The sequence below is a fragment of the Phodopus roborovskii genome, unplaced genomic scaffold (genome assembly GCF_943737965.1).
Source record: "Phodopus roborovskii unplaced genomic scaffold, PHOROB, whole genome shotgun sequence".
In the NCBI taxonomy this organism is placed as follows: Eukaryota; Metazoa; Chordata; class Mammalia; order Rodentia; family Cricetidae; genus Phodopus; species Phodopus roborovskii.
In genome coordinates this window covers 6,658,120-6,681,904 of record NW_026125397.1, presented here as the reverse complement: position 1 = coordinate 6,681,904, position 23,785 = coordinate 6,658,120, and the positions used below count along the sequence as shown (strand labels likewise).

The window sequence follows — 23,785 nt, the reverse complement described above, 5'->3', positions numbered from 1 at the left end:
GTTTTGAAGCTTAGACAGTGGTTGCCTGCATGTCAGTTTGTATAGGTTGTGCTGCTTATCCTGGTTCTCTGATATGTACAATTTCCCTTGCCACTGTTTAATTAAATGACACAGCTTTTTAACATCATGGTTAGACTTTTAGGTCTATTAACCCTGACCAATTGCATGAAATCCAAACTTCGTTGCCATCTCAGCGGTGCATAGATCACTGTGTGAATAACAGGTGTATATCAGTACTAGGCAGTCCTATCATGGATTTCAGAGTCTGTCAATGATTGCTGGACAGGCACCTCTTAGTCAGTTGTTGTACACAGACAGCAACATGTGTTTGTACTGCTACCCTGCCAGTCAGTGTTGTGCCGACATGACATTTTATAACAGTGGATGACTGAAGAGGCAGTTGATGGACAAAAAGAGTGATGTGCAGAGATAAACAGAAAAGTGATGATGCTGAAATTGAAATTCAAACAAATTATAAGTGGAGATTTGGCAGATGTGGCATACTATGGGAATATTGATGTTAGCAGTTTAGTGGCTGCAGATAGAAAGCCAGAGGAATGCAGTGAAGGCTGCTTTATGGACATACATGAGGAGAGTGGCTTTGGCAGTAGCATGGGGATTTCCTAGGGGAAGTGACAGTAAACTCGTGAAGTGCAAAGGTTACAATAGGATTGCAACCCGAACTTTAAAAGGAAAATCACTCTTCATAGCACAGAAAGGACCTGAATTTTTTAAGTTATGTGATACGTGAGAGGGAAGTAAGTGTATAAGTACTGTTCAAACTGTTATAGCTAGATCCTACAAAACAAAGTTCCACTTTCCATTGTTTTAAAGTTTGAAATGACAGTGTATGAAAAATGGAATAGTTCTATTAGCTTCTGTATTTATATGGATAGTTCATAGCAAAAGAAATGTTGATGTTTTGAATAGATATATACTTATTGCCTTTCTGTACAATCACGTTTATATACCCATTAGGAATTCCAGAGAATTCTGTTAGTCCTCATTTCTGATGCCTCATCTTGTCCATTTGTCCTTATTTACTTTCTATTCATATCTTCATATGACAATTCCCCATTTTTATGGACATGGTAATAGTTCCCCTTTGTACAAAATATATACAAGACCCTCAGTGGATATCTAACACTGAGGGTAGTTCTGGTCTCTCTGTCTCTTCTCATATATACGTGTGTATGTATGCATGTATGTATGTATGCATATATAATATTTTTTCTATCCAACTATTAAAGTCTAATTTTAAAAATAGACACATATTTATATCAAAACTGATAAAATAACATCAAAATAATAATAAAACAGTCATGACAATATAATGTCTTAAAGTTATGTGATCTTTCTCAAAATATCTAATTGAACTACACTCTCCTTTCTTGTGATGATACCGTGAGGTGAGTGGTCCAGGCACTGGGATGTGGTGTTAGGCTGCTGCCAAGGGTTCCTTGAATGTAAGCACTACAGTACTATGCCAGGAAGTCTGCAAGCCCATGACTACTCTTATAGCTGACAGTTAGAATATACCACATGGACACATGCAAAGATGTCGTATGTCCTGGATGAGAGAACACAATGATATATTCTCGGTGAATGTTTTGCTGAATGCCCTGTAAACTGATATTCCAGGGTGCTTTGAAGAAAATGCCAGCTGTAAAACAATAAATAAATAAATAAACCAAAAGGATTGTTTTGTGGATTTTTTTTCTGATTTATCTTCTGCCTCTCAAAAGTTTCATTGGCCTTGGACGATGCAAGCTCTGTCTACTTACTTTTAAATGTTAAAGGTGAGAATCATGGGGAGGGAGAAGGTGGGAAAATATTAACACTGGAAGGACAATGAGAGATTGGTGTAGCTCAGCTGTCTAGCTTCATAGATGAATAAGCAGGTGCTCAGAGCTCTTAAGCCACCACCTCAGCTCATAGAGCCAGCTCACAGCAATGTTCAGGTCTGGAATATGGTCCTCTTCCCTTCTGTGGTCATCCCATGACCTACAATACATCTGAAGGTGCTGTGTTCACTTTAGTTTTGCTAGGGAATAACTAAGAGAGGTCTAGAACGTCTGTAGACTTCAGGAGGGAGTTGCATATCTTAATAGATTTTCCTCTTTAAAGGTAACCATTTTTTTTTCTGGATAATTTCTTTGTGTAGCCAAGTGTTTTCCTCATTACATTAACTTTGGACGATTCAGAAATTTGCTGACATCTAAGTAAGTTTGTCACCGACATTTGTCACACTCTCTGAATAGCATATATAAATGACAAATATATGGTTTGAAATGTTCAAAAAGTGAACCTGTCCCTGTGACCAGCTGCCACATCTGGGAATACCTTCACTAGCAAAGTCATAATTACTAAGAAGAATGAACTTAGGGGAAATGGAAAGATTTGGGAAGAATCTAATAGTCTTTTTCTCTCCTTACAGGTTTTGTCAGTATGTGTGCTAACAATAATTCTCGGTTGTATATTTGGGTTGAAACCAAGCTGTTCTAAAGAAGGTAATTAATACTGTAGAGTACGGTATATCTGTGTGTCTCTATGCTTTTTATGTGTGTGTGCGCGTGCATGTGCACGTGCACAACTGTGTGTATCTCTTGTGTGCATGTGTGTACACTTACATCTGGGTGTATATGTACATGCATGTGTATGTATATATGTATGTCTGTGTGTCAATATGTGTACACTTGCATTTGTGTGGTCTGTGTGTATATGTGTGTGTTGTATGTGTGTCTATTCAGCATTACAGTGTAATTGAGACCACTGTAATCTCCAAGTCCTGTGTATACTCCACAGACATTGAGAATTTAATAAATTTGGTGCTGGTTTAAAATCGTTTCCTGAAGTCCTATCTTATTTTAGCCATAAAATGTATTTTGGCTATAAAATCTTATATTAAAATGTAGAATAAGGCCTATGACCAAAATAACCAACCCCCCAACAACCAAGAAAACAAATAAACACACAAAACCGTGAGGGCACGACCAGAGGCTTCTGTATGATGCCTGTGGTCCTCTCTCTCTAGCTTTCTGAGGATTACTGGGATGCTGTGCCCTAAGCTCCAAGGAGTTGGTTGCTAAAGGAGAGGTTACTAGGAGACAAGTTAACATTCTGGGTTACCAGATTCTCAGAGGCTTTAGATTTCTTTGCCATGACTAGTTTCAAAATAGAAATGAAACCATCACACTTCTAGTTGAATTTTCCCGGTGTCAAGATCAGGGTCTACTCAGCATGAAAAAATCAGCATATAGATAAAGGAAGTGAACCACATGCAATTTCAGTGGTCATTTTTCTGATTCTGAAGTGTCTCTTCCTTTACCCCACATAGTTTGTTTGGTGATTCACTTTTCAGAATTGAATACATTTGTGACCTGTTCAACTACCCTGTTATTGTACTGTTGCTCTTCTAAAATGTTTATTGATTGGTTGAAACACGCCAATTTTCCTGGCCTAGGACACCTTAGATAAGCGAAAACTTAGGCTTTTGTGTTCACCTATGTAGCCACACATGAAGTAGAGTCATTTCACCTCCTTTCTTCAGACCGTGCTAGAGAAATCATTGTTTCTCCTTGTGAGATTGCCTGGTTTCTAAGCAGCAGGAGTGGGTTACTCTCCACGATGGCATCTTGACTCAGGGGTGACTTAGCTGGTGCATGCTTTGGAATTTTGGGATTGGCAGCCCCTAACTGATTCATAATTTTCAGTAAAAAGCTGCAAAGGCCGCTGCTATGAGAGGACATTCGGCAACTGTCGTTGTGACAGTTCCTGTATCAGCCTTGGGAACTGCTGTCTGGATTTCCAGGAGACCTGTGTGGAGCCAAGTAAGTGTGGCGGTGGGGGTGGGGAGGGTCACAGGCACCAGGAAAAGACCACAGGGAATTTGTGTATCTTCCAGGTCTGTGATTTGACTAACTCAATGTTTTTTCTAGATGTAAATTTATTCTATTTGTCTGTCTGTCTATCTATTTATTTATCACCTAGTTTTTGAGACAAGGTCTCACTAATTAGTTCTGGCTGGCATGGACTCACAGAGATCCACCTGCCTTTGAGTAAGCTCAAAGACTTACTCCATCATGCTCAGCATCTTTTGTTTTTTGTTTTTTGTTTCTTCTAAATTAGAATCTATGTGTTTTCTACTGTATAGGGAAAATATTTGCTTAATTCATCTTTATTAAATGTTTTATGGCTAACAGAATTGTGTCTGTTTTTCATGGATGCTAAAACCTCTGTGCCTTAATTTACATTTAAACTAAGTCCTAAAAGGATTCTTAAAATGTGTGAATGTTTTCATTAGGGACCTATTACAAGAAGAATATTCCCATAATATTCAGTGAATTACTGAACATTTTAAAAATAAACCCACCAAAACAGAAGAAATTGAGATAAGATTCAGATAAGGAAGGGATCAAATGCACATACGCGCGCGCACACACACACACACACACACACACACACACACACACACACACACACGCACACACACACCTTGGCTTGCCTCCAATTTAGCATTCTCCTGCATATGCTTCTGGGGGGAATACTGGTCAGGTTATAGTTGTTTATTGCCATGCATGCTTTTATATTAAACTTTGAGAACCCTGACTCTCACTTGTGGGGCCAGCCAAGGTTTTCTTATGTTTGTACAATAACGGAAATGTGTCCCAGTTTAAAAACAATGAAATCCCAGGTTTCTAGTGAAATAATAATGTTGGCTGCCTGCATGTTTGCCAGCTGTTAGTTCAGACTGGCTTAGGGGAGGTGGAATCTCGGGACTCAGTTATAAAATATGTTTTTGACCCTCAGCCTCCTGTCCAAGATTTTGATACTTCTGTGGATGTGTCAGATTTGAATTATAAACGTATTTCTTTAATGTTGGCTTCTAGCATTCACATGGACCTGCAACAAGTTCAGATGCGGTGAGAAGAGATTGACCAGGTTCCTGTGCTCTTGTTCGGATGACTGCCAGACTCACAATGACTGCTGCATCAACTACAGCTCTGTGTGCCAAGGTCAGACTTCCATACACCCACCAGGATCTCTAGGACCCTGGCATCTTCCAGGGCCTTCCGGGGCTTTTGCATAGGCATTAATTTTTATACTAGCAGCTGTAGTTCTTTTCATCACAGTATCAGCTGTATCAATGGGCTGGTTATATTTGCTGAGAAAGATTTGTAAAAACTTTTAGTGCAGAATGGGGCAAATGCATACATGAATTAAGAATGTGTAATTCATCATCCAGCTTAATGACAGTTATTGTCCATACATGGTTGACCTTATTTTACCTGCAGCCATTCTTCTATTCTTTTTTTACCACCACCCTCCCCATGCCATTAAGGCAGTGCTTTCATGCTTGATATTGTACTTGTTGTGTAAGGATCCTCTTCCAGATCTGGCTGACTTCTGTGTCTCAGGTTTTCTTGTAACAGGGTCTGCCATACAGTGCCAGAGCTGGTGTAAAATTGATTTGATGAGATCACATGCATTCAGGGTGGAATGGCTGCAGACATTGAAATTACTCTGCAGGATGCTGATAGTACTATAATGTTTTCTAACGAGCCTTTCTCTGTACCACCAGCTCCCAAATAATGACACAGAGACTTATTATTAATTATAAAAACTTGGCCTTAGCTTAGGCTTGTCTCACTAGCTCTTATAACTTAAATGAATGTACTTATTTGAATCTATATTCTGTCGTGTCTCATTACCTCATCTCTCCATACTGCTCACGCTGCTTCCTCTGTGTGTGGCTGGTGGCTCTGCCTTTCTTCTTCTCAGAATCGTCTCTGTCTCTGGAAGTCCCACACATACCTCCTGCCTAGCTATTGGCCATTGAGCTTTTTATTACACCAATCATGGCAACCCAATTTCACAAAGTGTGCATAACAGTGAACAAAACAGTGTTTTGTTCAAAAATTACAAGGTTTCTTGAAATCTGTAACAGAACCTAACTCTAAATGTGAGGGGACTAAGACACCAAAGTGTCAATTTTATAGAGTAGCTGTAGGCTATCAATGCTGCTTGAAATTATTAAGAATTAGAAAAAGGAAAAGGATATCTCAGTTCTCACAAAGATGGCTTAGTTGGGTCACAAAGATGGCCTACTTGTCCCTGTATCCAATGGAGACAACTTGAAGAACCTGTGAGGATACTCCAGTCCATTGGCACTAAGTTCCTTCTATTAAATGCCATAGCATTTGCACAGGACCTGTGCATGCATACCTTAAATGCTCTCTAGTTACAGTACCTGTAAAATGTAAGTGGTATGTAAACAGTTGGTATATATGGCACTGTTGATGAACTGTAATGTTCAATACAGATATAATTCAAAAAATACTTTCAGTCTGCAGTTGGTCGAATTCATGGGTGCAGAATATTCGGAGACAGAGGAGTAGTAATATATTTTTAATACTGCAGTTATGTACTTTGGTTTCTCCATTCCTCATGATGTGTGTTTGGTTGCCTTTGTTGCTGTATCTGATAAACGTTGCATTCCTGCCATTATGAAGTGTGCTCACTTTATTTTATTTTTCTGAAAATATTCCAGAGAAGAAAAGTTGGGTAGAAGAAACATGTGAAAACATCGATATGCCACAGTGTCCAGCAGAGTAAGACCATATTCTGAGATATACATATTTTTTTCCTTTTTTAGAAGGGTGTTTGTTTTTCTTTTAAATTAAGATTAAAGACAGTAATAAATCGTTGGCTGACTAAACATGAGCTTTCACTGGACCTTGTATTCACTGCTGGTATGGTATGACATGACTCTGGAAACTAGGAGAAAGAGACATACCATGAGTAACAGCATTTGTTATCCATGACTGCTGGTGGTGTGGTATTTGTAACCTTCTTTGGAAGCAAATATTGTGGCTCTCTTTTGGGAGTTTTCATTTTGAACTTGTAGCAAATTACAGTTCTTTTAAATTTTTTTTAGTAATTGCATACATTTTTTTGAATAAATAACATCTGTGAGAGAAAGCTATATGGGTTTTGTAATTGGTCTGTGTCCTTTTTTGAACTATTTATGTTAAGAAATACATATTTTACCAGTATAAAATAATGTCCTCCCAAACTTTAAAACACATTAAACCTGTATTTTTGCTTATTTTGTTCTTGTGTAATTTATCATACAACTTTTTGGCTTGAAACAGTAGTAATGGCAACAAAAACTAAACCTAACCTAACTAATTTTTCATCACAAGTTTTTTTTTTTGGGGGGGGGATTCCTCTCTAAGCTGTTTTGTTTTTATTTTCTTAATGCTAAGGTATCTTAAAATTTTAGACTTGTTGAATTTTACTTTAACATTGATCATTGTTTGAAAACGTAATTTAAGTCCTTTAGTGGCAAATACAACTCCTGCCATACTTTAGAGCATACTATTCTGGGTATTTTATGTCAGTATATTTACCTGGTGGTTCACTAACCTGCTTTTCTGTTTCTTGTTTATTGACATAATTGTGTGCATTTGCTGAGCCTGTACACAGTTAACTATGATTTCCCAGGGAAGCTATATTCTCCAGAGTAATTATGAAGGCTGTAGAACAGAGCTCTTCCTTTAGTGTGGTCACTTTTAGGTCTGGCTGTGAGGTTCCAATGGGAAGGTTAAGAAGCTAAGATAAAGAAAGCATTTGCCCTCAGATTTAAAGTACTGAGAACTTGTCTGTGGGAAGTGTGTTCACAGTCATCCACTAATGCAACTTTCCTACCTGCTACAAGCAACATGATTTCCGAGCCATGACTGCTTTTTGGAACCCATAACTGTTCTCTTTTGCCAAGTGCACCCAGTGTATGGAGTGTCCTCTTCGGCTTTCCGTGTCCCACATCTTCTGTGTCTTTCTCTGTGAACATCCCTAGCTGTAAATCATTTCATTGTTTAATGCAATGTTTCTCAAGCTTCTGCACCACGTACTTACCTATTTAAAATATATTGAACTTAAAAATTAAATAAGGCCAGAGATGCAGCTTAGTGGGAGAGCACTCGCTAAGCATTAGTCAGACTCATCAGCATATGAAAAGAAAGCAACAGAGGCCAAACCATAGCATACATTTTATGACTAATGAAGCACCATCTACTGAAGGGGAGGCAGAGGTTTATTCAGAAAAGGAATTGATGGGGGAAATGTAGTTTAGACAAGGCTATTTTTCGAATTTATTTTCATAGGAAGTATGAAAATCCTATAATGTGACAATGACATTTAACTGATCTTTTAGAATGGTGGGAACCATGATGCAAGTTTCTATGTAGTAGCTCAAAATGGTATGGATCCTTTATAAGTATTATTGATGCTACATGCATGGGAATTACTCCTTGATAAAATTTGTACATAAATATAAGTGCATGTAAGGCATTGGCTTGAGTGTTCTTGCTGACTTTCCGGCCTACCTAAATGCACTCTGACTCAGTGAGGAGCCTCCCCTCTGGTGTAGCCAGGGAGAGCATCTTTATGGGCTCTGTCTTCATTTTGCCCCTTTACATACACAGCTTTCTTTTTCTCTTTACCAGGTTTGACTCACCTCCTACTCTCTTATTTTCGTTGGATGGATTCAGAGCTGAATATTTACACACCTGGGGTGGATTTCTTCCTGTTATTAGCAAGCTGAGTGAGTAACTTCAGAGTTGAGTCCTGGAGGGTCACGACTTTGGCGATGGGTGAGGGAGGCGGCCTTCTTTTGGAAAAGTACTATGTAAGCCTCTCACTGGTTTACCAAACTTCTCCATTACCTAGCAGTAAACCTGTGACAGCACTGGTCTTGATATTGTAGATCCTGGAAATTTTCCCTGAAAATGCTTCCAACTTAACCAGTTTTCCTAGTACCTTAACCCTTGACCATGCTACGCATATTTATTATTTTTGAGAATTTTGTGGTTTATGGAAAAAATACCCACTTATTTGTGTCCTGAATATTCATGTTTAAGTAGAATCTCAAAAGCTGAAGAATGTGAAAACTAGTATACTACTCATGTAGACTACAGAAGTGGCCAGCTGGCCTCTGCTATCATTGGGGGCAAATTGAATATATTTGGGTCAAATTGAATATCTGTACAATTTCATCTTTTCTATTTTTGAGACAAGGTCTTGTGTAACCTAGGCTAGCTTTAGACAAATTGTGTCCTAAAGATTGCTTTGAGTTCCTGATCTTCCTGCCTTCACCTGCCAAGTATCGAGGTTAAAGGAATGTAGATCTGGGCCCACCTTCAATTTCTTTATCTTAAAGCTTTCATTGAAAAACTAGTCTCCAAATTACTGACGAAACAAGGTAGTCTTTTCTTAATGTTAAAACTTAAGCTTTAAGTCTTGTTTTTAGTCGGGTATGGCATTATTATTGAAAGAGGGAAAACAAATATGGATGGTGACAACTATTAAGACTTGGCTAGCTGTTAGTGCTTAACAGTTGCTGTAGTGTTCCATGGGCCTCAAATATAAGTAGAAAATGTGCAATTGTTTGAAGTACTCTACTGGAATTCAAAAATATCTCCTAGAGAAATATATTATGCTGTTTTAAACATAAAAGTTACTCTCAGTAAACACATATGCATATCATTATTCTGTGTTAATTTAAAATTTTAAGTTTTTAATGTGTACCTGGAGGATAATCTTTTCTGACAGACACTTGACATAAATCAGCCTGTGGACTTTGAAGGTTTTAGCGAGCTCTTTGTCCCTTCCTGAGGAAACTTGTCTTCATGGTACCTGTCATGACATGGCTCTTGAATTCAATGTCAAGGAGCTGTCAGCACCTATGTGTGACATTTTAACTGAATCCAGGCTTATTTAGCTTAAACTGCAGCACTGGGTAACTGGGGTGTGGTGGTCAGGGGTGGGGGTGGAGTTGAAGCTAGTGATTCAGAGCCTTTAGGATGGCCATACATATGCAGTCACTCACAGATCTGGGGAATATTCTCAGGTAATATATTTGAAATACTGGAATCATCAATCGTAGGTCCCTCCCCAACAGTAGACAGTGCAAAGAGTGACACACAGGGCTAGCCCAGGAGGGCACCATCAGCAGTGTCTAGCTCCTCAGCTCTCCGTGACTCATGTGCCTTCTGCTTTCAGAGTAGCTAATAAGCTTATTTCTGGATAGCTGGTTTGTGCTTTCTAGTCTGGGGCAGCATCACCTTAACTGCTACCTCTTCTTAGTCTTCATTTGCAGATCTGGCTGAGGTAGTCTCTTTCCCTCACACTTCCTATAATTTAGCTATTTGGTCACTAAGCATCATGCTATTACAAACCGTTCATCTAGAACTTAATGCCATTGATAAATGTAGGCAAATGTTGGCTTAATCACTAGTTTACTGTTTTCATAACAAAGAAAATAAGGTCTGGAGGTGTGGCTCAGATGGTAGAGTGTTTGGCCCACACGAATGAAGCCTGAGATGAATCCCTGGGACTGCATAAACCAGGCGTGATGGTGGACAAATGTAATCCTAGCCCCCAGGAGGTGGGTGGAACAAGATGAGAAGTTCAAATTCTCCTTTGCTATATACCAAACCACCAAACTTGGTACCAGCCTGGGCACATGGAAGTGAGGGGAAGAGAGAGAAATAAATAATACATTTTTCTCCTTGTAGAATTGTGTTACTTTTTATTTGCTCTGAATTTTGATGGGCTGCTTACTCTGCATCCTGGGATAATTACTTCATATGATATGCCTAATAGCAATGTCTGCTTTTTTTTTTTTTTCTGTCTAGAAAACTGTGGAACATACACTAAAAACATGAGGCCTGTGTACCCTACAAAAACGTTTCCCAATCATTACAGCATCGTCACAGTGAGTAGGCATTTCAACTTTTTGTGTTCGTATCAGGAGAATGTAATTGAAGCATTGTTCAAGAGAATTAGTCAACTTCAGCTCAGCGGGATCATAATGAAATAATTTGTTTTGCAATGTGAGCTATAATCTGCATTCCATCTTTCCTTAGGGACTTTATCCAGAATCCCATGGCATAATAGACAACAAGATGTATGACCCCCAAATGAATGCTTCTTTCTCACTTAAAAGTAAAGAGAAATTCAACCCTTTGTGGTACAAAGGACAGCCGGTAAGCTGCTTATTGTGGCTACTGAAATTGTTTGGTAATCTTACTTGTTTAAATCAGAGGAAAATAAACTGATACCCTAGGAATTTTAGCAACCTATGTGATCTCCCTGCGCCTCTAGCCTCCCTTCTAGTGCAGGCCAATGTTGACACTCCATGTGTATGTGTGATTGCGTAGTTTAAGAGCAGTGAACTTCAAAGATAGATTTGGGTTTTATTGTCTGTCTGTCTTTCTCTCTTTCTTCCTTTCCTTCCTTCTTTCTTCTTTCTAGCTTGAGTCCTCTTTCTTCTGGTACTAGTTGTTTGACTGATGGTGCATAGTGTAATAATTTGATGTAGCATAATGATCAAATGAGTGTAGTTCATATTTTCAGCTTTTCAATTATTTAATTTTTGTTAAATAATGTGGCAATAGAAACATTAACTGCTATGGTTTGATACTATAGGTCATATGCATGGTTATTGTAATCTAACGGCTGGAGCTTCTTGACCTTGAAAACATTGCATCATCAGAGAAGAACGCATTGATAATGCTCTCTGTCTCTTCAGAAGTTAATGTCTTCATTATCTCCTCACTTCCCCAGATTTGGGTCACAGCTCATCGTCAGCAGGTTAAGTCTGCCACATATTTCTGGCCAGGATCAGATGTGGAAATTGATGGAATTCTTCCAGATATCTACAAAGTGTATAATGGGTAGGTATAGAGGTATTCCTTTTATTTTGTCCTGAGTTCCAACATTTGAATGACACTGCAGTAAAGGTCTTTAGGATAAGGACTTAAAAAAAAAAAAAAAAAAAAAAAAAAAAAAACGTAAAATCAGGCCAGCATTTTGTAGAAACACAGATAAAATGTGTTCAAATCCTTGGGCAGTGATTTTAGAAAATGCGGTAATACTGGGCACGTTGGTACAAGACTTTGTAATTCAAGTAGTTAGGCACAGAGGCAGGATGGCTGAGTTCCAAGCCAGCCTAGGTTGCAGAGTGGGATCAAGGCCAGCCTATGTGAACGAGGCATCCTGAGTTTCACACTCAGTCTGTTTCAAACAAAGCATATATATATATATATATATATATATATATATATATATATATATATATATATATATAACAAAAAACAGAAGGAAGGAGGGAGAGGGGGTGGGGTTGAGAGGGAGAGAGAGAGAGAGTCACAGGAGAAAGGGTTCCAAGCAGAGGCACTATATGTTTTAACTCTAGGAAGCAAAAGAACAAGACAAGGAGAGGATGGATTATTGAAGCTTACATAGGTAGGAGCTGCTTCTGATGGACTCTGGAACATTGTTTAAAAGAAGATAGCTGAATTTCGTATTTCCATTCCTAAATTACTTCAATATATTTATTGTCTAATATAAGGGCTATTAGCATAGCCTCTCTGATTTTCAAACTCATACAGACGTTCTAAGGAAGACTTTCTTTCTTTGATTTTTAGCAAAACTCCTAAAATAGTTTTATACTCTTGAAATTTGTGATGAAACAACAATACAGTATACCCAAGAGTGTCAAAAATGTTCACAGATCCCAGGCTAGGAAAGGATGGTATTTCTTTGGTCATCTCAAGCTACTGTATGGTCTCTACGGTTCACAGAAGCAGAGAGTGTTCTGTTTCTCTTTTATAGTTTGCCTTGCTTTTCATCTCTTAGATTGAGATTGCAAATGAGGTCTGATCTTCACAAGAGCCTGGGTGAGTCTGCAGATTAGTGAGGAGTAGACTAGGTTTCCAAGATGTAGTAAAGATCACAGGGGATTTGTGTGGGGGTTGGGGAGAACGGTGGACTGTGTTAGTAAAACTCAGGGCTCAGAGGAAGCAGAACTAATTTCACTGAAGGAAAGTTGCCCACTGTTACCTGTCCTCCCGGTATCTGCGTCCAGTTACCAGTGAGTGAGTCCTCTAGGCTTTAGCTCTTCATGTGACACTAACTGTTTTCAACTGAATCTATGGTACCTCAAAAGAAGACAAGAAGCATTTTCCAAAACCCAATTATAACATTTTTTGACATAAAGTTAAATTCTTGTCTTCATTCGAAAAGCAAATTTAAGTTTGAAAATAACCCTTTTTGGGGAGGGGCGTCTGTGGGGCAGGGTCTTTCTATGTAGTTCAGCCTGACCTCAAACTACATTGTTTCTGCATTAGTTTCTTGAGCACTGGAATCACAGGATGGCAAATAAATCTCAAATAATTTCAAATGCAATAGGTGTTGGGCTTCTTTTGCTTACACTTAATATTATTTCCAATGAGAAAAGTATTTATGTATGACACAGAGTTATTGTAGTTTTGTTTACATTGGCTTATGTTTAATTATAGGTCAGTGCCATTTGAAGAAAGAATTTTAGCTGTTCTTAAGTGGCTTCAGCTTCCTAGCTATGAAAGGTATGTAGACAGTGTCTGGGACAAAGGCTCCTTTGTTTTATAGATGTGTGCTTCTAATAAACTGACAATAACAAAAATGCTGTTTGCTCCAATGTCTTTTTTTTTTCACCCCCATAGACAGGGTTTCTTTGTGTAGCCCTGGATGTCTTGGAGCTAGCTCTGCAGACCAGGCTGGCCTCGAATTCATGGAGATCTGCCTGCCTCTGCCTCTTGAGTGCTGGGATTAAAGGCACGTGCCACCACTCCCCAGCCAAAATAGTTTATTTTATGTGCATTGGTATTTTGCCTACATACCTGTGTGATGTTGTCAGACCCCCTGCAACTGGATTTATAGACAGTTCTGATCTGTCATGTGGGTGGTGGAAATTGAACTCTGGTCCTCTGGAAGAATAACCAGTCTCTTAACCCCTGAGCCATCTCTCTAGTCCTTGTCCTGGTGTCTTATATCCAAAGAAACTGAAGAAGTATAGCTTCATTTTGAAGAATCCCACGCTTGTAAATAATTCCTCAGAATTTTAGTAATGTAACCCCAGTGCTGTAGGATTTTTAATCAGAATCAACTGTTGAATTATTCTTTCCATTCTGTTTTTCAATGTGTTCGTAAAATATTACATTTTGATACTGTTTGATTTAGACCACACTTTTACACTCTGTATTTAGAAGAACCCGATTCCTCAGGGCATTCACACGGACCTGTCAGCAGTGAGGTAAGTTCATTCTTATCTGTATATACTTTCCTCATTAAGCTTATGCCCTTGGAATGGGCTTCTAGAACATTCTGTAAGGTACTATGATTTCTGGAAAGTAAAATGCTGTAGATAATGGAACCAAAAAGAACAATTTAAACAAAACAAGAGCCGAGAGAACTGGAATTGCTTACATTTTTACAATGCTCAATGGAACTGTTGAACTAAATGTGTATTTTCAATTCTGATTTCTTTTTTCAAGACAGGGTTTCTCTATGTAGCCCTGGCTGTCCTGGAACTCGATCTGTAGACCAGGCTGGCCTTGGACTCAGATGTCTGCCTGCCTCTCCCTCCTGAGTACTGGAATCAAAGTCGTGCACCATTGCTACCACCTGGCTTTTCAATTCAAAATCTTTTCTCCACGCCATATCCTCTTTCTTTGCCTTCCAACTTGAGTGCTCTTGGAGAAGTCTTTTCAGTATTCACGACTCCAAATGTCTATGGAAATGGAAGGTAGCGAGCCTCATGGCAGAAACAACCTCTTCTTTGGAGACCCTACCCTGCATGAGAGCAATGCTTCTTTCTAACAGCTAGGACTTGAAAGGATGGAAGATGCTATCGAAAGTACAGAACCAGGCAAACAACATTGTTTATGGTAGTTACTGTGACACTAGAGATGGGAACCTGTAGCCTAGGCAGTAAATATCTTGTGTCTTGTGACCAGCCATGGTTTAGGAACTTAGCCAGGTTCTGGCGACATTCATGGTAGTTTAAAGTAGCACTTAACTGCTTTCAGAGCTCACATCACATGGCATTTGCATATCATGATGTGGCATGTGCTTATCATGATGTGGCATTTGTGTACCCTGGAGTGCAGGAAGCATTGGCAACCAAGTGACTTGAGCTTATCTGTGCTTGCTTGTTCTGTTTCCTTCTGATACATGAATTCTTTTTTTTTTTCCTTTCTTATTTTACATATCAATCCCAGTTCTCTCTCCCACCTTCCCATGCTCCCCGCTGACACATGAATTCTTATCTATAGCCTAAGACATGCGTAGGACTCAGAACCTTGGAATCCTGTTGGGCATAACAAGAGGAAAAGAGGGTGTTGTCTAAATATCTATTGCCTCCTTTGAGTCTAGAAGACAGACTGCAAATCCTGTACTGCCAAATTCATGCTAGTTCCCTGCCCAAGTGACCTAGGCTGGATAGTTTGTGAGTCTTTTTTTATGGTTCGTACCACTGGCTTGGCACGTCTACCGTGAGCTCTGTTTTGGGTAGCCCTATCTGTGCTCCTTGGTCTAAATGCAATATTATTGAATGTAATAATAGGGATAGGAACTTGAACTATTGAATAGACCATCTTTCCTTGTTTTTCTGGCCCTGTGTCTGGCATGGATTTGAACCCTTTGCAAACTATTTTGTGTTGCTTTGGTGTCCGGCAAAAGGGAGGGAAAGTGCTCCTCGGCCAGGACTATTTTTGTCCTTTGTAGTCTTTCCACCAGAATATGTGTCCTGCAGGTCCACAGCATCGAGCAGCCTCACCATCCCTTGCTTCGACTCTGTCATCAGTAAAAGGCAGACATGCTCCTTGCTAGAGACAGAGTTATGAAGAAATGTGGCCAGAACTTGGCCATATCACAGTAGGTCTAGAGGAACTCACTGTTTCTTCTCATGGTTATTGCTGTGCTTTGGACAGTTGACCAGGCAGCCAGTGTGGTTTTTATTATTTCAGTTATTGACTGCTATTATTTCACTCTTCCCCCTCTCCCTCCTTCCTCCTTCCCTTCCTTCCTCTGAGTAGACTGTGAATGTGTAGAAATTGCATTAGTGTGCGTGCAGCGCATCACACAAGGCTGCTTCCCATTCCTAGGTCATCAAGGCCCTACAGAAGGTTGACCGAATGGTTGGCATGCTGATGGATGGCTTGAAGGACCTGAGCTTGGATAAGTGCCTGAACCTCATCCTCATCTCAGACCATGGTAATCTGAATTCATTCAGTTACTCTCTAGATTAAACACTGTTTTGAGAAATTTGGCTTGGTTGATTTTTGTTTATTTTACTGGGTGTTATACATAAGATTTTTTTTTTTTAACGTGGTTTCTTTTGGATACTTTCAGGGAAAATGCATTAAATATAAAGTATAAGCAACACATAAAATTAAAGAAACTTGTGAACACACCTATCTAATTTTTGGTTTCATAAAATTCTACATCACTATAAAGTGTTAATAACCTCCAGTATTAAATTTGGGTAACTATAATTTAGCTTTAACTGGGAAACATTCTTATGTATTTCTTCAATTTGTTTTAGCATGATAAATTGGAATTTGGAGGTGGTACATATTAATTTTATTTCTGTTTTTCACGATATAGTTTATTGATTATTATTTATTATTTAATTTAATTGTTTGCATGCATGCTTGTGGGGGCAGAGGACAACTTTTGGGGGCCAGTCTCTCCTTCCATCATGGGTTCTGAGCAGGGTTAGTCCCTGGAATGCAATTTTTATGATACATAATTATATACAGCTTTGGGATTTCATAATACCATTCATGTAAGAAAGTAGGAACTGGGTTTTTTTTCTGTTTTCTTTTGTTAATATCACTTGTTTTTGCTTCAGAAATTGTTGTAGATAGCCATCTTAGGAAGCATAACATATTGTATGCTCAGGGATTTCATGCTTCAGGAATATACTCCTGTTTAATATGAGGTGATTTGGGATAAATTGCCCTCTTCAAATGTGGTGGGACATCCTAGTTTACATTCATGGTGATATAATAATTCATCAGTAAGAAGGAACACACAGTTAAGTGCCAAGTTTGGGGATGAAGGAACAGGAAAGGATATCAAAAGTCTGGAGAGATGACTCAGGGATTAAGATTGTTAACTGCTCCCGCAGAGGACCTGGCTTCAATTCCCAGCACCCACATCAGGAGGCTCATAACCACATGTAACTAGTTCAAGGGATCTGTATTCTCTGGCTTCCTGTACACACTTGTGGTATATATACACATATAGGCACACATACACATAATTAAAAATAATAAATATTTTTAAAAAGAGAGATATAGTGAAAAATACAAAGTTGTGCATCTAGCTGACATTTTGTGTTTTATCAGATGTTCATCTATCATGAGTACCTATGTGTGTACATAATCAATTCAATTCTGGAAGTATTATGTGGCCAAGGCAGGCAGGGCTCTGTGAGATTGAGGCCAGTCGAGTCTATGTAATGAGTTCTAGACTACATAGAGTGACCTTGTCTCAGAAAACAAAAAGCAAAACAAGAACAACAACAATAACCACAAAGAAACAAAAACAAATTCTTCAAGTGAAAGAAATTACGCTTTATTTGTTGTTTTCTGTAGTCAATTTTCAATATGTTGTGTGGCTTATTTCCCCCAGGCATGGAACAAGGCAGCTGTAAGAAGTATGTGTACCTGAATGAGTACTTGGGGGATGTGAACAATGTTAAAGTTGTCTATGGGCCTGCTGCTCGACTGAGACCCACTGACGTTCCAGAGAAATATTATTCATGTGAGTGAAGCTGTTTGCTAGCTTCAGATAGTGCTAGAGAAAGTACATTCCTCTACATCAGTGTATGTTAGCCAAAGTAAAGCCTGATTTACTCCTCACCATGTATTCTGTACTTCAGTGAGTCTTATCAGGGTGAAGGTAACTTAACCACTTTTATATTCTTGGGCTAAACATTATTTGATATTTCATATTATAATCTATGGTTTATTTATTAAGTTTTGTACACTGCTAATGCGATATATATTTAAAGGTTAGATAATGAGTGACATTCCTTTAAAATAATTCACATCATTTTAGACTGTTATTATGTTATGAAGAAGAATACACCAGAAATTATGCATTCTCTAGACAATCAATTCCTTTACTAAGAAATGATTTCCTTAAACAATTTCCCAAGATGGTAGCATGCATCTTTTACAGAGTAAATCAAGCAATTTCATCTTCTCTTCTGACCACATTGGAACACAAACAGCCAAGGCATGCTTAAAGTATTTATTGCCAGGTAGTGGTGGTGCATGCTTTAATCTCAGCACTCGGGAGGCAGAAGCAGGTAGATTTCTATGAGTTCAAAGCTAGCCTGGTCTACAAAACTGCACACACAAAAATATTATTATTCTGTAGATCAAGCTCACTTCATAACTGCCTTTTATATCTACTGCCCCCTTTGATCTACATCTTTGGTTTTGTTCATCTTTTTGATATAATTAGTTTTGCAATGGAAAATGTAAATGTGTTTAAATTATCAAAGTTGGGTTGGGTTTGGACTCTGTGATGAAATGAATTTCAGTAGAGATGGTTGAATATTAGTGAAGAAAAATACATTTCACTCCAAGAAAATATTTGTGCAAATATATATAAACCAAAGGCTTTGTATTAAAAAAAAAAACAAGGAATTTTTGTTTTGCTTTTTAATTTGGAAAAGTAATACAACTTTATCCAGAGGTCCATGGAAGTCTCTTGACCCAAGCTACTGTGGGTTAAAAAAAGAAAAAAGAAAGAGACTCTTTTAATCATGTGCAGATAATTTTTGTTGTCATTATATAGTCTAATAGCTAGCTTCAGTTCACTCGCATTGTAAGGCAATCCATGGCATTATAAGTAATGCAGAGATGATTAAAAATATACAGAAAGATAATGTGAGTTATATACTAAAACTACATCATTTTGTAGGGGATTTGGGTATTTGAGGTTACTAGCATCTCTGGGAAGGCCGTAGAGACATTGCTCATGGATATTGAGGGGTGTTGTGACCTTCTGAAAAACATATAGGCTGACACTCCTGAATGACATTCAGCACGAAGTGACTGATATTAACATATAGACTGACACTCCTGGATGACATTCGGCATGGAGTGACTGACATTAACATATAGGTTGACACTCCTGAGTGGTGTTTAGCATGTGGCTGAGCTTTAGCCACCACTTTGTCCAGTTAGGGCTCCAAATTTCCCAAATGAAAGCAAAACCTGTATATCAATTCATCTATCTACATACAATGGGGATTCTTTTGTCTGAGTAATTTTCACAAGTTTATGTAGAACTAAATAGAGAAGTCAAGAAAAATTTAGAAAATTAGACTGTTTCTAATATGTGGCACAAAGGTTTTTAGGAAATGCTGATGAACTTAACTTTTACACTCAGCTGTTACAAGTAGGTTTTCCCTGCCGGTTTGGACCCACCACGGCGCCAGCTCCAAATAACACACCGAGGCTCTGTATTTGATATAATGCTGTTGGCTGGGTACTAGTTTCTTATGGGCTAGCTCTGTGTTAATTTTAACCTATTTCTATTAATCTATGTATTTCCATGTGGTCTTATCTTACTGGAGAGTAGGCCTGGACCTCTGTTCTCTCCAGTCTCTCCATGCTGACTCCTCCTTACTGTCCCTCCTATCTTCCTTTTCTAATGGCCAACAGTGCTTTATTCATTAACCAATAAGAGAAACATATTTACAGAATGACATCTCCCATCACTCAGTTTTTACACCAATCTATTTGCCCTCTCCATTGTGTCTCTTTTATTTGAAAATTTTAGCACATTCCCCATGAAGCCATACTCCCTTAGCCTAGAGGCAGGAGGGAGGGCCTAGTCCCTACTCCAAATGACTTGACAGATTTTGTTGATCCTTCCTGGAAGGCATCACCCTCCCTGTGGAGTGGTGGGGGCTGGGATGGGAGGGGGCCAGGGGCATGGGAGGGAGGGAGGACAGGAGGGAGAGGGAACTGGGATTGATATGTAAAATAAGAAATAATAATAAATTATTTAAAAAAAGACAAGTACATGCAAAAAAAAGAAAGAAAGAAAATTCTAGAATTGTCATTGAATTGTGAAATATGCAAAGAACAAAAGGTCATTTCCTTCTTTACATCGCAACTCATACTTTCTCCCTGGAGATAACTTGGTATGTTTGGAATGTGTCCTAAATATTTTCTGAAATCTATCTGAAACATATATTTTTATTATTACACAGTAAAGTAGTGATAGATTTAGATGGGTGGATATACAAATAGGTATTTGGATAGATGAGTGTATAGACAGACAGACAAGCATATATAGATGAATTGGCAAGCATATGGATGCACAGATGAATGGGCAGATATATAATGCATTAAGTTTCCTTTTTATGTACCAGTGTGACACCATTTCTTAGCCATCATTACAGAGAGGTACCTAAGGATCTGTCTATTCTTTCCAGTGGCCATGCAGTGATGTAATGAATGAGCTATTTGGAATCAGCTTTTGGGGCTAGTGATGTAACCCTCCTTGCAGAGAGCTTGTTTAGCTTCACGGAACCCTGAGTTTGATTCCTGCTACCACATGAAATGTGCATGGAGGCAATGCCTGTAGACCTAGAGTTGTGGCCAGAGGATTAAAAGTTCAAAGACATCCCCCATTACCTAGTGAGTTTGAGGCCAGCCTGGGATTCATGAGATCCCGCTTTTCTCAAAAAAGGAAAGAAAAATATGCTTTGGTATTGCACTGATGAGTTTGAGTGTGACAATATAACATTGCACATTTTGCATCATTTGTACTTTTAATTTTAGTATATAATTAGCTACTAATTCTTTTGTTTGTCCCTTCAGTTAATTATGAAGGCCTCGCAAAAAATCTTTCTGTGAGTATCTTAAATTTTTTTTATTATTTAGTTACTGCTATTTTTGGTAATATATTGCACATTTACAATCTTGGTTCTCATTTGGTTTATACCAATATCTATTTTAAAAATATACTTATGTCCAAGTGCTGAGTTTTATATTTATTCTATTTCATATTTGACACACTTTTTAAGTATTAAAGATGTTTTATAGTTGTATTTAACAGGGCATGTGAAATAAGTACGTCAGTTGTAAGTCCACTGTAACCTAGTGACACTTTCAAGAGTCCTAGGATGTTTGTTCAGTAGTAATAATAATACCCAATAAAAGCTTCAACCACCATTCAGATTCTGTAGCTAGCAAGGACCCTCAGTTTCCTACCAGCACCATGTCTCCCTGACAGGTAGATAAATGTTTGTGAGTAAAGCCTATCTGCAGTAAGAGATTTTTCAATGTCTGCCCCAGTTGACAAGAGAATAACAGTTCTGTTTTGTTTTTTGTCTTTTGTGACATCAGTGCCTGGAGCCAAACCAGCACTTTAGGCCTTACCTGAAACAGTTCTTACCCAAGCGCTTGCACTTCGCTAAAAGTGACAGGATCGAGCCGCTGACATTCTATCTGGACCCTCAGTGGCAACTTGCATTGTAAGTTCAGCAGACATCCTGGGCATACTCAGCCTGATCTAGTATCCGTCCACGGTGAAGATCGGCCCCTTTCTAACAGTCCCTGTAGGATGTTTTACTCTAACTTTACACTCCAAACATTTTGAATTGGGTAATTCTGTGTGCTGCTTAGTTCATTATAGGAAATTTGGCAGGACCCTGGACTTGTGTTTAGCATTCCTTCCCTACTTATGACAGCCGGAAATGTTTCCAGATGTTGCTAGAATCTCCTGGGGAGAGGTGAACAGCTCTGCCTGAGAGTCTGCTCACATCACATCTATGTTCATTGTTTCTGTTGGTCTACATTAGTGTGTTATCACTTACCACTGTGTCTCTTTTACACGAGCCATTTCTAACAGCCCTTCCAAGGCCGCCAGTTGTGAAAGCATTTTATTAACAAGTGAGTGTCTTCATTACACATAGCTGCTCTTTTTCATTTTCCTATACCAACCCATCAAGAAACCTCAGCTTGTTGGGGTACTCACTAATCTGGATGATTAATATTGTTCATGTCTCAGAACTTGACCATTATATCTTTTGGTACTCATCCATAAAACCATTCTTTAATGATGACAAATGCCACTGACAAACAGTACTTAACAGTGAAACACAGTTCTATCAACACAAGCACATCCTCTCCACTGTATTAGAGAGCTGGGTGTTTCGTCTAGAAGATGCATGGTAAGCCAATCATTAGCCTCAGGTTTGGTGTATAGTGACTATATAAAAACTCTATATGAAGGGTAGGGACATAGCTCAGTGGTAAAGTGTTTGCCTACCATATTCAAGGTTCAATCCCCAGAACCTCCAGTAAGCATTACTGAGCATTATTGTAAGCTTCATCATTATTGAGATTTTACAAATGACCTACAGGAGAAGTTGAAACCTGACACAATGGAGATTAGTGGCATTCGTTGAGGTCACAACTGCACAGTTAGCCTATCAAGCCCCTTTCATCTTTATGCTGAAGTTTGGTCACCTCTGCCTTTTGTTTCATGATCAAATCAGCTCTGAGCAATATAGTATCAGGGATAACACTCAGGAGTTTCAAACGCAGATGGTTTTATTTAGTTTATGTTAATTTAAAACTAGCCACTTGTCCTTTCTGAATGAAAGCAGTGGTGTGGTTGAAGTTTTGTGTAATAACTAGAATTATATTACTAACTTATTATAATTCATAATGTAATATCATGTCAAAATGTAGGAATCCATCAGAAAGGAAGTACTGTGGAAGTGGATTTCATGGCTCTGATAACCTGTTTTCAAATATGCAAGTGAGTAAACCTTTTATATTCCACCAATAGGATTGATCTGAGGAAAGCCAGATAAATGAAATCTAAGTTGTGAAAACCCAGAGTGGACGTATAATGAGACAGTAATTGAGCTATTTTTTTCTCTGTGAGAAGTTAAGGAATTTGTTAATAGTTTGTATTCCTGTTTCCATGGACATGAGATTTACTGACCTCATTCCTATGTGTTCAATGGTCATTTTAAATGTATCTATGCTCTATGAGGATTTGGCTCATGGTAAAAGTCAGTGATTGGATTGATGAGAGATTATCACGATTATGGTCTGAAAGGAGGTAACTCCTGGCATTTGCTGGCCCTTTAATATTTTTTCTGAATCTAGTTGTAATATTGATCAGCTCTTTAGCACTCTGTGATATGGGCAGGGTAAGGTGTTTGTATCATTTCATAGATGTAAAAAAAGCTATTTCATCTTTTATTTTGTTCTGATCATCAAGGCAAAGATTATAATAAAGAGGAAGACATAGGTCTCTTTAAGTTATATATACAATGAAAACTAAAACAATATAGCGGTCTTGCCATGAACTTGTAACTGTGGCCACACCCCCCTTGGGCGTGGCCTTAGGCAGACGAAAGTGGCAAGAAAGAAGCTTGAGGCGTGGCTTTCCTTTTCGTGCTCTTTGTGTTGGGTCAGCCTATCCAGTAGGAAGGGCAGAGAAATGCTCCTGTGGTTCTTTGTATAATTGTTCCCCAGTAAACACCCATTTATCATTTATCTTGGGTCTAGTAAAATAATTACATCCCTTGCCTTCAAATATCCAAAACTGCCCACTAGGCATGGCATTTCAATTAGATACATATATGTGTGTATGTATGTCATATGTGTGTGCAAAGCACACAGCATAAAATTTTGATCAGCTACAGGAATAACTGAACTAAACTGATAAGCTTTAACATTTCTGGTGAATTCAGGCTCTCTTTATTGGCTATGGACCTGCCTTCAGACATGGCGCTGAGGTTGACTCCTTTGAAAATATTGAAGTCTATAACTTAATGTGTGGTGAGTGTGAGCAACACATTTCTTCTAAGACAAATGGAGTAGGGCACACACTTGGCACCTCTGTG

The 23,785-nt window shown here is 38.6% G+C and overlaps 1 protein-coding gene across 1 annotated transcript in view; it reads left to right on the top strand.

Annotated features, from left to right (window-relative positions):
- The window catches only part of Enpp1 (ectonucleotide pyrophosphatase/phosphodiesterase 1), a 53,763-nt gene that overhangs the window by 17,502 nt on the left and 12,476 nt on the right, over positions 1 to 23,785 (top strand). Inside the window, exons 2-17 of the mRNA XM_051175406.1 lie at positions 2,438 to 2,510; positions 3,714 to 3,830; positions 4,890 to 5,015; positions 6,551 to 6,611; positions 8,508 to 8,605; positions 10,698 to 10,777; positions 10,929 to 11,048; positions 11,629 to 11,738; positions 13,365 to 13,430; positions 14,065 to 14,137; positions 15,990 to 16,098; positions 17,524 to 17,655; positions 20,739 to 20,770; positions 21,267 to 21,394; positions 22,617 to 22,686; positions 23,633 to 23,720. Of these exons, the coding sequence (XP_051031363.1) occupies positions 2,438 to 2,510; positions 3,714 to 3,830; positions 4,890 to 5,015; positions 6,551 to 6,611; positions 8,508 to 8,605; positions 10,698 to 10,777; positions 10,929 to 11,048; positions 11,629 to 11,738; positions 13,365 to 13,430; positions 14,065 to 14,137; positions 15,990 to 16,098; positions 17,524 to 17,655; positions 20,739 to 20,770; positions 21,267 to 21,394; positions 22,617 to 22,686; positions 23,633 to 23,720 (1,483 nt within the window). The remainder of the gene's footprint in view (positions 1 to 2,437; positions 2,511 to 3,713; positions 3,831 to 4,889; positions 5,016 to 6,550; positions 6,612 to 8,507; positions 8,606 to 10,697; positions 10,778 to 10,928; positions 11,049 to 11,628; positions 11,739 to 13,364; positions 13,431 to 14,064; positions 14,138 to 15,989; positions 16,099 to 17,523; positions 17,656 to 20,738; positions 20,771 to 21,266; positions 21,395 to 22,616; positions 22,687 to 23,632; positions 23,721 to 23,785) is intronic.